Genomic DNA, 12,857 nt, shown 5'->3' with positions numbered 1-12,857 from the left:
AAAAAAAAAAAAAAAAAAAAAAAAAAAAAAGCAGCATTTTGAAGAATCAGCATAAAGATTACATAGAAATTAAAATTCCCTTCATTTTAGTGTGTTCTTCTCTTTGAATTATTTATGGTCTGTTGGTCTTTGGCATTGTAATCTGGTCTAATTATATGTTAATTGGCATCTTTCTTCCTTGTGCACCTCCCTGTCAAGTCTAATAGAGTCACTGTAGGAGTGTTACGATGTTGGATGTAACCTCCTGGCCTAAAGGTTACTAACAGCAAATCCACAAGAAAATGGTCTGTTTGTTTGCTTCATACATGGTTAGAAGTAACCTTAAAAATACTAATTTAATGTGAGAGGCTTGTGCAAAAGTAATGAGGGTTATATACAGCCAAATCTAAGTGTTTACAGTAGTGAATCTCAAGTGTTTATTAACCACACTCTAAGTGATTGCTGAGGAGTTGTTACAACACTGGATCAAAAGATGTACTGCTTTCAGAAATGTAATGCCTAAAATGCTGTCTTTAGATGGCTTATTTATATTTGTGAGTTAACTGTGTTTCAACTGTAAATTAATCATCACATGCATCAGATCCCAAAATACAGAACAGATTACTGTAAAGGATAAAAACCTCATTTATTTTGGACTGTTAAGGGCCTGAAGCTGAATAACTGTAATAACATTTCTGTAAATTTGAAATCTTGAGTTCCTAAGGACACTAATCACAGAGAACAATCCAGTTTTTAAGTAAATAAAGTATTACATTTATTCTGAAGTTAGAAATACTTATTTTTTTATGACATAGGGAAATTTCATCATTTTGAGGAAACGGTATGAATTCTGTTTGTGCTCAGTGCATTCAGCTGTTTAGATTTTTGCACATGGACATGTTTTTTTCAGTGCATGGATGGTTTTAGAACCATCATGTATCTCGACTTTTGTGGGTTTTGTTGTTTGTTTGTGGGGTTTTTTTTCTCACTCACCTTTGCATGTTTCTTCTGCAATTTTCTATGGGCCCTGCTGGCCCTCATAACATAAATTGAAAACTGCTAGTCGAGGTGATTAAAAGCACATAACTGAGGTTTCCTGTTCTTGCCGATTTATCTGTGGAAAAAATGTGCTGTGTAATCTGTATGTCATGTAATTATTTTGTGCCCTGTGTTGTGATGTCAGAATACAGGAGCACAGCTTTAAATCTACCTGGCTGAATTTTCTTCTGTATCTGACAGACAGATAACTTCAACTCAACACCAAAGATTAAAAAAAAAAACCCAAAAGCTTAATTTCTCAAATTACCTGATGTGAGAAGTTTCCTACAAAAAAAAAAAAAAGATTCTGTAAGAGAAGGGAGGTTTTGGATGATGCTTTACAGAGCTTTTTGGCATGTTGCTTCATTAAAAATAGTGTTTTTAAGAACATCAGCTGGTATCCTCCAGCGTAACTGAAACATGACCTACAACTTTGATTGTCAAACAGTGGGAGAGTTTGAAGTCGTGATTCATCCTGACCACCAGTTCATTACAACAAGAGAATTGGTGTAGACTGGTGTAAAAGTCATGTGCTTATGGAACTGTTTGCTATCATGATGCAAAACTATTATAAAACTTTCTTTAAAATCATTTGCAGTTAAACATTTGTAGTGCAGAAAGAATTGCATGGTACTGTCCTGTTGGCTGAGATGAGACCTTACAGCAAAACTCTGGTTTTCGTATATTTGTAAAAATATATTTTAATGCTACAGTTAGTGTCAAACTTGTGGAGTTACTCGGGGAAGTAACACAGAAATACCTGAAGTAATGGTTGACTTCTTAAAGAGGATAACAGGTATGACTGCAAGCTGCATGAATAATCAAAGCAATTACGTTATTCCTTGCACAAGCCGTTAATCCATTACTGACTGGCACAAGGAACACTTGTAAATCTCACGTGATTGGAGTAGCCTAATGTGTGCCATTAATTCTAATCCTCTTAATGTTATTAATATTTTTATTGAAAGTATGCTGAATTTCTCATTTATTAGTAGGGGCCCAAAGAAATCTGTGCTTGTTCATTTTCAGAATGTGTGTGTGTATGTGTGTGTGTATATATATATAACAAAGATCTCATTTGATACCATTCTTTCCTTTTATTTTCTTTAAGTTCATTAATGGTGCCAAGGAAATTTGCTATGCAATTTGTTCTGAAGGCTACTGGGCTGACTTCATTGATCCATCCTCAGGACTGGCAGTAAGTTATGTGCTGGTTGGAATATGCAATAGATGCTGTTGTGTTCTAACTAGCAGTGGGATCTGTATTCTGTATGGGTTGAATCCAACTTCTTCATATTTCCCAAAAGCTGTTACCATAGGATAATTCCTTTTATAAATTAAGATTGGATATTAACCCTGAGCCAGTTCCCATACTGTGTCAGCTGTCATTGCAGTTGGCACTTTGGAGAACATTGTTCAGCAATGAAGTTGAATTTTAAATAACTGTAGGATTTTTATGCCAAAGAGCTCTTAGTTGCTGCACAGGAGGCTGGGGTTGCCCTCCAAAGGTAACTGGGAGTCCTGACACCCATCTCTGAAGATGGATGTTTTTAAAAAAATCTCCTTGCCCTAGTTAATATGCTATGTAATAGAAAAATGAATAGCTTGTTTCTGTTAGAGTTGGCATTCATTTTCAGATTACGCCAGTTCTTTGGAGGAGCTGACCATTTCTTACCAAGACATCTGTGAAACATAATCTTCAAACTTAGAATTGAGACAGTTTCTATCAAAGCATGAGTGTATGTGCATTTTTGTCTGAGAACTAAGCATTAAAACTGTACCATAGTCAAACAGAAGCATGGCAGAAACCCCATACCATAGTCGAACAGAATCATGGCAAAGCTCAGTTTATTGGGTTTTTATTTTAAAGCTCTAAAAGGCAGTGATTTATTGTGTCAACAGAGGCAAATAGGTTTAACGGAGGATGTTTATAAGGTGAACAGGCAGTTGAAAGGTGTGTGTACTGCTTAAAAACTTCCCAGAAATTCCATGTATTTAAGGAATAGCTGCAGATTGATGAAAGTAGGGTTCTATCTTTGAGCTCTAGTTCAGTAGTAACGTCCTTACCGATACACTGTTTAGTCAAAAGCCTTCTCCTGAGATAAAGCAACTGGAATACCCGTTTCCAGTTCACACACTTTTTTTTTGCTCTTCAAAGCATCTTTATAGGGGACTCATTGAAAAGATACGTGTCTTATTTTTGCTATTTCACAGAATGGTTCTATCCTTAATGCCTGTAGAAGTAGCAGAACCTTTCCAAAGCCCTTGAGATGTTTTTTTATGTAGGTATGGTTGATTAGACATTCCCTGATACATCTCCAGCTCTCTGACAGTGGCAAAGGAACATCTTTAAACATGGGGTACCAGTATAACCAGAGGTGCTCTCCTTAGTTTCCTGTGTAGATTTCATGAATAAAACTATACGTAAAATTTCCTCCCACAGATGTACCTGGCACTTCTGGGCTTAGGTTTTGTTTTAAAAAGTGGTAGTTCTGACATTTAAAATGCTCTTGGAAATGTTCACGTGAAAAACTCTTTTTTTTTTTTTTTTTCCACCTAGTTTTTTGGACCTTACACAAACAGCACTCTGTTCGAAACAGATGAACGCTACCGCCACTTGGGATTTTCCGTTGATGATCTTGGCTGCTGCAAAGTTATTCGTCATAACATCTGGGGTACTCATGTGGTTGTAGGAAGTATTTTCACTAATGCTGAACCTGACAGCCCTATCATGAGAAAACTAAGTGGAAACTAACAGTCATTGGGGCTTCACAAGTTCTTACGACCTTTGCATTCTTTTACTTGATGATTCTCTCTAAGCTTTGTCAGGAAATGCCACACTTAAAAGTATTCTTAGATAATAAAATAGCTGTTATTTATTTTAGTCTTTGTGAATGTGTGTTCACCACAAGTGACTTAGAATATTAATTGACAACACTCAAACAGATACCTTTGTGCCACATGAAGCTGTGAGTTTCCTTCATCTTGAATGAGTTTGAACATACATGTACATAGTCCTCTGCATATCCTTTTTTAATACTTTCTTAAAAGCCACACTTCTTAACCGTTTTGTCTTTCAGCATCTGACAAATCTGTGCTCTTAGTATTAAAAATCCTGGTGCCACTGGCGTTTCTAGGAATTTTGCTGCTTACCAGAATAAGTGGCAAATAAAAGTGGAATAAGTAACAAAACTGTTCTCCTAGAATATAGAACTTAATAAAAACTGCAAAAGTTAATGCTGGACTAATCACTCATTTGCTGTTCTAAAATGAGAATAATGAGAGAAGCTTTCAGTGGTCTCTACCTACAAGTAATACTTCAGTAGGGAAGTGTTCACGTGATTGCTAAACCCAAAGACTCAGTAAAGACTCTTTAAATTACTCTAGAATCAGTCATCTCAGTGTTTTTTGTCTTCATGTTGCTAGGGGTTTTATTTTCTCAGTGTTAGGTAAATATATTTAATTAGTTAATATATGTAAATGTAATTTAAAGCTGCTTTTGTAACTTAGGTCATTAAATACATTGTGGGGAAAAAAAATGATAACAGGGAAATGCTTCGATATCATCATTGTTTTCCTGTACTTGGATGCAATTTAGACTTGTCTGCGTGGAATTTTGAAATGCCTGCAATTATGATCAATTATTGCAATTATGATCAATTATAAAAATATTTCAACAGGAAGGTTTCAGTAAACTAGTCAGTCTCTTCAAGTATCATAAAAACAATCAGGTCATTGAAGTTACTGGAGGGAGAATAGTGATGAAAATCCAAGGCACCTGAAATAGCAACAGTGTCAGCTGCCTCCCTACAGAGACAGGCTAACTATCTAGATTTTAATCTCAGCGCAGTCCGTTATCGGGGCCATTTGTTAAGACACCCCTGCAGTAGCTGCGCCAGTTCATGCAACGATGGGAATCCTTCAGCCTCAACTCCATCAAAACGTAGTGCAGCTTTGGTCTGGATAACAGCTGCACAAGGTGACGATCCGAGAGGTTTAGCTTCCTCTCAGATAGCTAGGGATCGTAATCATTTTGTCAACTTGTTCTGAGTTTGTATACTACTTCTATTCCTTACTCAGGGTCTAAGCCAGTTATCACCAAAGTCTTTTCATTTGCTTTGATGAGTTTAGAACCAGATCCTTTACCAAGTGCCTGTACCCATCCTTGTTAATGATTGCTGCAAGCCCAAAACTTTGCCGGATCACGGAGGTGGGAGGAAGACTTTCCACTGAAGAAGTGAGTGGGGTCTCCCCTAAATTCACTCACTGAACCAGCAATTCGGAGGTTATTTTGCTTGCCTGCTGTCACTGTCATCGCTGGTGGCTCTAGCCTGTGCACATCCCAAGGCTGAAGTAGGACTTGTTCATCGCTTTGTCATGGAATTTGTGCTGCATTTCCAGAGCCCAAGTTCTTGACCTCCTCTCTGCTATCCAGGAAAGCTGTATTACTTCAGAGTCTTTTATTGATTTTTTTTTTTTTCTCATTCTCATCAAGAGGATTAAAAAAGCTTGAGAAGCTGCACTGTGTCTTGTCTGTTTGCAAAATAGAATTATTTTGCAGAACAGAAATTAGCTCATTTGATGAGAGGATTAGTGTCTCGCTGGACAGTGGAGTTCACTCCTGGAGAACTTGGTTGGATAAACATCAGAAAAATAAATTCTGTGAAATGGTTCACATATATTTTAACTATCTTGAAGACTCTTGATGCTATCTTTTCTTCAGATGACTTTGCTGCACTTATCTTTCTGTGTTTTTAGAAAGGGTGGGAGCTGTCAGGCAGCTATTCAAATGCTAGTTTTTGCGTTCATGTTTCTTCAAGTTTCGTCCTGTAAAAGGCTTTTACAGTGGCTTTTCAAATGGCTTCAACCTGAGGCAAAAATCTCACTGAAAGTAGTGGGAGTTTTGCCTTGGCTTCACTAATACTGATGTTTCGTGCTAGAGTTTGAGAGGAGGTACGATATTTCTGGATATTTTTCTAAATAAAATCTCATACACGTTGCTTCTCAGCAGACTAGAACTGTTCCAGTTCTGTTTCCCTCACATCAGAAGAGCTATACTGTGTATTAATTAACTTGCTACTATGAAATAAAAGTTCTTGAATACAGTGTAACTGTACTTCTGATAATAAAACCCAAAACAACTTCCAGTGTTACAGCATTAATTCCTTTCTAGGGTAAGGAAGCAAACAGATGAGAAGAGCTGTTGTATGTAAGGTCCCATCTGCCTCCTTAGCAAAGATTGCTGCTCTGGGAGGAGCGCTGTTTTTCTTAAACCAGGTAGTCAAATGGCTCTTGTTTAGAAGAGCAGCAGTGGTGAAGAACTCTATTCTCATTCCACCAGCAGCCACCTGGCTGGAAAAAACATCCTCAAAACAATCCAGAGGGTCAGAGATACCTCCTGGGGGAAGAGGGCCCCTTTTCTTTGCTCGTCATCTTGGCTGCAGCCTTGATGCCCTTTTTTGCTAATTGTGGTGTCATTCAACAAGAGATACTCTGGTTCCTAAACCTGCAGGAAAGCGTGTCTGTAACTTTAGACAGCTCCGAGCAGCTGATCCAGAAAGGTGAGGCCACAGGACTTTGTCAGGGTAATGTGCATAAAACTTGGGCCATGAGCTTGTCTTAATCTAAAAGCTTCTGCCCAGTCAGGCTAAACTAGTTGTAGAAATCTGGATATATAGTGGAAAAACCACATGAATTTGGAAGAACTGAGCCTGTACTGATGCTGTTACTTCAAATGGCTTGAGTAAGTACAGTGTGGTGATATGATTTTTGTGAATTGTATGATCTAAGACTTCAGAACACGCTTGCTAAACTGTTTTGGTTTTGTTGTTTTTTTTTCCCCTCAGGCAGCAGTAGAGCAGCTCTTGGTGCAGTTTGCCTGCAGGGTGGCAAGAAATGGGAAAGCTGCTGACTCAAAACACGCGTGGAATTGATTGTCGTGGATGCGTGGTCTAAAATGTCTGAGAGATAAGGAGGTTATTATTATTATGTTGTGCTACAAGACACTCAGCATATATATTTCTGAAATCAGGCACTTCAGATAACTTATTAAACCGTAGTGTTACCACTTAAAAGCTGCCCCTGTGACTACATACATTAATTCCCTCCCTTTGAGCTAATACTGGGTGGACACTGATAACAACCCTTGCATCTGATCGCCAATGACTGTCAGAGGTGCCTCGTTGGTAGCGGGGCAGAGGTGTGGAAGGCTGGCTGAGGGACGAGAATAAACCAGATCTGTGTGAATTAACTGGCGAGTGGATAACTTGAGGGCTGAAATACCTCACTGCATCCAAAGCAAAACATCCTGTGTATGGATAGCTTTGCGTAGTCATTCTTCTAGCAAAAATAAGACAGTTTCACACAAAATGTCCACACATTTCTGGATTTTTTAGAAGCATTTTTTCTTGCACAAAGCCAAAATCCATACACAACTGTTAAATTGAATAGCTGTTTTTACCACATCAGTATTTATTTTTTCAGTTGACCTGTCCCTGTGCACATAAAGGGTCAGGAAAACACTCTGGTTTAAACTTCCCTTTTTAAACAGCCCAATTATACACTGATTTGTCAGGACCCACTAGGAAATCTATAGAGACAACCCAGAGCTTGAAAAGTTGCATTTTCACAGCTTGTGGCTCCTGACCAAGTCTTGCTGGTCCGGAGCACAAATTCAACCAGTAGGCTTGAGTTTACCAACTCCTGCTGAAACTGAGGTATCTGCCCGTTATCAGAGAGCTTTGATTAGCTCCAAACTCAGACTAACACAAAATAATGTCAGAGTGAATTATTTCCTACAGAAGACCAGGCAGAGTGCAATAGTTCTGCTGCTCTGGGCCAGACTTGTGTGTGCTATCGGGGGGGAAAACCCCTCACTTACATATACTCAGGTGGCCTATATTGTTTTGCTTTTTAGCATCAATACTTCATTGTACATCACTGTTCTAACTGGATGCAATTCTATGTTTTAAATTTATTTTTTTTTTAGCATCAGGTGGAAGCTGCTGTGTTTAGCTAGGCATGCCTTGAAAGGGAACGTGCTGGTTGGTCTGGAAAAGTATCCTCTATGCAACTGCTATGTCAGGAACGAGCACTAAGGTTAGTCAGAATTTCCAACAGAGGAAACTAATTACAGATAAGATATTAATACAGAATTCCTGCCATTTATTTTTAAGTGATCACCTCCCCTTTTCAAACATAACTTTAGCAAGGCTAATTTTAATTGCAGTTAGCGTGGTGAAGTACTAAAGTTTTGACCCTGCTGTTAATGGCCAGAGAACTTCCACCAGCCATCAAGACCTCAGCTACACCTGAGCACTAATTACTGCCACTGATATGACCTGGCTTTTTTTTTTTTTTTTACTTTTTGGGCCAGCTGTTTTAAATTATTTCGTTGAAGCCAGCAGGCCTGCTGTAATTTCCACCACTTTAATGCATCAAGGAAGGTTAAACATTGCCATGCGTGTGTGCTTTCTGCTTGCTGTTCCAAGCAGGTTGGTTGAAGCCTTTTGTGCCCTAAAGTTTTCGTGCAGGCTGGCACTGGTGTAGGGGAGCTTTTCCCTGAATCTGGAAGTTGTCCAGGAGCTACATGCCCATATGCACACACACACCCGAGGCTCACAGCAGCTGCTTGATGACAACAATAACAGCTTGTATCAGCTGCAAGAATAAGTTATGTGTTGGATTTTTCAGAGGATCCTGCTCTGTTATAATTCTCTTTGTTTCCAGGGGAATAATGGCATCTGACAGCCTTTTGTCAGGAGCAGATCTTTGCTGGGAGATGCATGATATATTCCCCCTTAAGTCTGTTTTGGGGCTGCAAGTTTATTTTTGCCGTGTGAGGGTTTTCTGTGCCCTGTTAACATGTAGGGTTTAACCTTACAGTACATACACCAACATGTGCCTTAACCAGGTGACTGAGTAAATCATTTGCTCATGATCCCATCCTAAACATTACACTTAAACAGGGAAACGTAAAGTAACAAATTCTAGCAGCAGTACAGCAAAACTGGATTTGCTGCAAGACACCAAACAAACCCCATTTTCTAGTTAAACAGGAAACCCACTCCCTAAGGGGGAGGCAGGTTTTTAGCAGGTGGGTAATCAGGGCTCAATGTGCTGCAGCTGCTTCCCCCCAGCCCTGCCTGGGCTGTCCTCCTGTAGCACAGCCCAGCCCTGCAGTGGGGCCTCTGCTGAGCTGCTGAACTAATCTTGCCTCTTCTGAGAGGATTTGGTTGATGATGTATTGCCTCGACGTGGGTAAGTTGTGTCTGAGATGCTTTTGGCCTTTCAGCTCAGAATACTGTGAAAATAATTTAAATTGTTGTATGAGTACTTGGTTGCAAGACAGTGAAGATCTTACAAATGTCCTACAGGTTTTGGAGAGGCTTTTTCTGGGCTTGTGCTGGGGAGGGGGGAGGACATGGCTGAGGAGAAAGGCAGTCGAGTGTGGTTACGTGAATTCTGGCTTGGTTTGCAGGTGGCTGCAAACCTGCTGTCCCTCTGAGCAGCAGTTTGAGAAAGGAGACCCAAGTGTGACATCTGATGCAGGCTTTGCTGAGACTGTGGTGTGATGACAGGAGAAAAAGCCTCGAGATATTTAGTGAACTCAAGGGTTGCTAAAATACTTGGGTGGGTTTGTACCAGCTGGGGTTTCCCCAAAGGCTGGCTTTGCTGCCGAGACCACACGGCTGCTGCTCAGCCCCAGAGCCTCCAGCTGATACACCAGAGTGGTGTCTTAGCTCAAGAAATCCTGAAGTTACGAAACCTTGAACTGAGTAATTTACTAATTTGAATAGAACTGAAATGCTGGAATGGAGCTGATGAGCTCAATATAAACGTGGTTATTTATTTTCCAGGACTGCTTTGTTTACTTGCAGGAGTTAGATACTATTTCTCTTTTTATTTTATCCAGAGATCTTTGCTCCCTCTAAAGGGGAGTGTTGTGTGGCAAGTGTGTTTTAAATTCAGGAGTACATAAAAGTTCAAGAATATTGAAAAATAGAGGTCGGTATGAATAGTGGGATGAGAAGATGCAGAGGTGCAGGAGTGAAGTATATTTGTATAGAGGTGTGGAAAGCAAATTCAGTGTGTGAAGGGAGAGGGCAGGATTGTTGCTGACTTGGTGCTTTGGAGTCTGGGAGAGATCAGAAAAGTTTGGGATTTAGAGACAAAAGCATAGATAACATTAGTAATTCTTACTTGCAGGAATCAGAGTAGGAATCAAAGGAACCCCGGGTATTTAACTCCCTCCTGTTACTTATGACAGTCATCCAGAGCAGTGCATGACTTTCAGCTCAGGGATTTCCCTACCAGCCAACAGCCTCCTGGTTATGCCCACAGAGTCTGGGTGATGGGACCCCTGTTCCTGCCCCTTGTGCTCCTGCCACTCCTCTCATCCCCACTACCAACCCAAAATGTGACTATATCCTTCCTAAAAGTGCTCAGCAGAGCACTCTTTGTGCAGCTGTGACTCTCTGCCACCATCTTGTCCCTTCCCAAGGTGACATGTTCCATTTAATGACCCAAGTATTCCACAGAATGGGAAGGAAGCCCACCAGCATGTGGGGTTTGATCTTTGCAGCCCTCCAAGGCTGCTGCTCTTCCAACTAATCTCATTAAAGACATGAGAGCCACACACCTCCTGTTGCTTTTGCCATTTATTTATTTATTTATTTATTTATTTATTTGTTTGTTTGTTTTTACCAAAAACCTCAATAATCACTGCCTAGATAGTGAGTTGTTCTATTTGGAAAACTATTTATATTAGGCACTTAAGTGCAGGGATCCTGGGCCTTTCGTTACAGACCATCCATGTTCAGCAGTGGTCTGTGACCAACTCCTTCTCCACACTCATGTCCTGTCCTCATTTTTCTGAAGAGATATATATATATAGGTGCATGGCATATGCTGTATATAAATATCTATGGTACTTATAGACAGATGGAGAGTAGTGTGCTTGCCTGGCTCTTACAGAGTTGAGGTTTTACATGCATGCACAGAGTCCAAGCTGCTGAAAAAAATCTATCTTTGAACGTATAAATCCTTCATAGAGGAGGATTTTCACAAACAAAACTAATAGATCAGGTTCACTGGTATGCCACTTTGGCAATTTTAGGATAATTCCTCTCTCCACCAGCTTTTTCTTACTGTTCAGGTTTTCTGCTGGGTCTGATGCTGGAAAATGTTGTAGACTCGCTGAATATTTGGTGTCGGAAGGGGCCTCAGGAGGCTGCCAGGGCCATCCCCTGCACCCTGCAGGGTTAGCTAGGAAATCTGGGAGTCTGGAAAGACACTGAAATGTTCATGAGCAAAATGTCAATAAAATTAACCTCTTCCATCCCTGCTCCTGCCTACCCACTGGAAAACAAGGTTCTGAAAAACCTGTTGAAAGTGTCTTAGTTAAAGTTTAAGTGAAAAAGCATCTATTATTCTCAGAATTCTAGTGGAATGAATGAGGTTTTCTGTTACACACTAACAGTGACGATAAGAAATAGATGGTGTTTTTTCTCTTGACAAGTGTTGCTGCCATCATCCGTCAAGGAAAGAAACTGTGGTTTCACCTGGAGAAAAGCCAAAGGCAGGTGGTAGAGCTTTGAGCCGGGCACCCAAACCCACAATCTACATAAAAAACAAGACTAAATAATAGTTGCAAACTGACCGTGGCATTTATCTTCCGTGGGGTTGCTACGGTGCCTTTAAAATAGTAGCCCTTCACCTTGGCAATGGCAATTCTTGCTTTAATGTTTGGGGTTTTTTTTTTCAGCAAGGCTCAGGCTGCTATTTCAGGAGCTGCACAAACACAAATGTCTCATCGGTGTGGAGTCTGACAGGGGAAAACCTAACAGGATTATGAGACTGAAATTTCATGCAGCTGGGTGTTATGCTTCACTGAGAAACTAATCTCTACTGCTAAAACTGCAGTGTCTGGCAGATTGGAAAAGCTTTAAGAAAAGCAAATGTAGTCTGAAGGTTGGACTTTGGGGAGGGGTTTATATCTAAAAGACCCACAGCCCTATCCCATAGAGACTAAGGGATGACTGGTAGAAAATGTTGGGAAATGAACTTCCTGGAATACATTTCCCCAGGAGAAAACTCGAAATTTTGGTTAGAGGGATGTTTTCTGGTGTCACTTTGGTTGTGAAAAAGCCATGTATGGGCACACATGTTGTACCCTACCTGTGCTTAGGGTTGAGTAGTCATCAGTTGGGTGTGAGCAGTAAGAAATACCTGTCCCAGGTGGTCAGCATGGGGTCAGTAAAATCAGCCCTGTGTTCTTCTGCCTTCCTGTGACACCTGCCACGGGCTTTAGGTGCAGCTCTTTTATTTGGCTGTCCAGATACAGCACTGCATGGCACACAGTCTCACAGCAGGAGCATTATTTACATTTTTTTTTACAGGAAGAACCTGAGCAAGTTAGCTCTTAAAAATAGTTACCTACTTAAAATATTCTTCCAGCACCCAGCAGCGGAAAGGACTTGGCTGGCCCCTTGCTGCTGTCCCAAATCAACGCTTTTTGGGTAGGAGGTTGGGGTTAGCCAGTTCTAACACTAGATGAGGTTTAGCCTGTCTTCAGGAATGTTTGAAGCATCTGCAGCACAACTAAAACCTAATTTCACATTGGTGAGTAGTGAAATGGTTATAGACATCAGCAAAGCTGCCTGGCTCAGGTTGCTTCTTGGCATAAAAGAACTCAGGGAGGTTTGGTTTGGGGTTGCTATTCCAGTATCACCAGGCTCATGTTGGGGTTTTTTGCCTTTATTGTGAATCGGGGCCAGCATCTTGAAGATACTCTACTCTTTTTTTTTTTTTTTTTTTTTTTTTTTTTTTTTTTTTTTTTT

The 12,857-nt window shown here is 40.3% G+C and overlaps 1 protein-coding gene across 1 annotated transcript in view; it reads left to right on the top strand.

Moving 5' to 3' along the window:
• MMADHC (metabolism of cobalamin associated D) overlaps positions 1-6,148 on the top strand; it is a 13,385-nt gene extending 7,237 nt beyond the window's left edge. Inside the window, exons 6-7 of the mRNA XM_026852727.1 lie at positions 2,129-2,215; positions 3,578-6,148. Of these exons, the coding sequence (XP_026708528.1) occupies positions 2,129-2,215; positions 3,578-3,772 (282 nt within the window). The 3' untranslated portion in view covers positions 3,773-6,148. The remainder of the gene's footprint in view (positions 1-2,128; positions 2,216-3,577) is intronic.
• The last annotated feature ends 6,709 nt before the right edge of the window (positions 6,149-12,857 follow it).

This window comes from Athene cunicularia (genome assembly GCF_003259725.1).
Source record: "Athene cunicularia isolate RWA chromosome 7 unlocalized genomic scaffold, athCun1 chr7_part1, whole genome shotgun sequence".
Lineage (NCBI taxonomy): Eukaryota > Metazoa > Chordata > Aves > Strigiformes > Strigidae > Athene > Athene cunicularia.
Note: the sequence above shows the minus strand (reverse complement) of the source record. Positions and strands in the feature narration are given on the sequence as shown.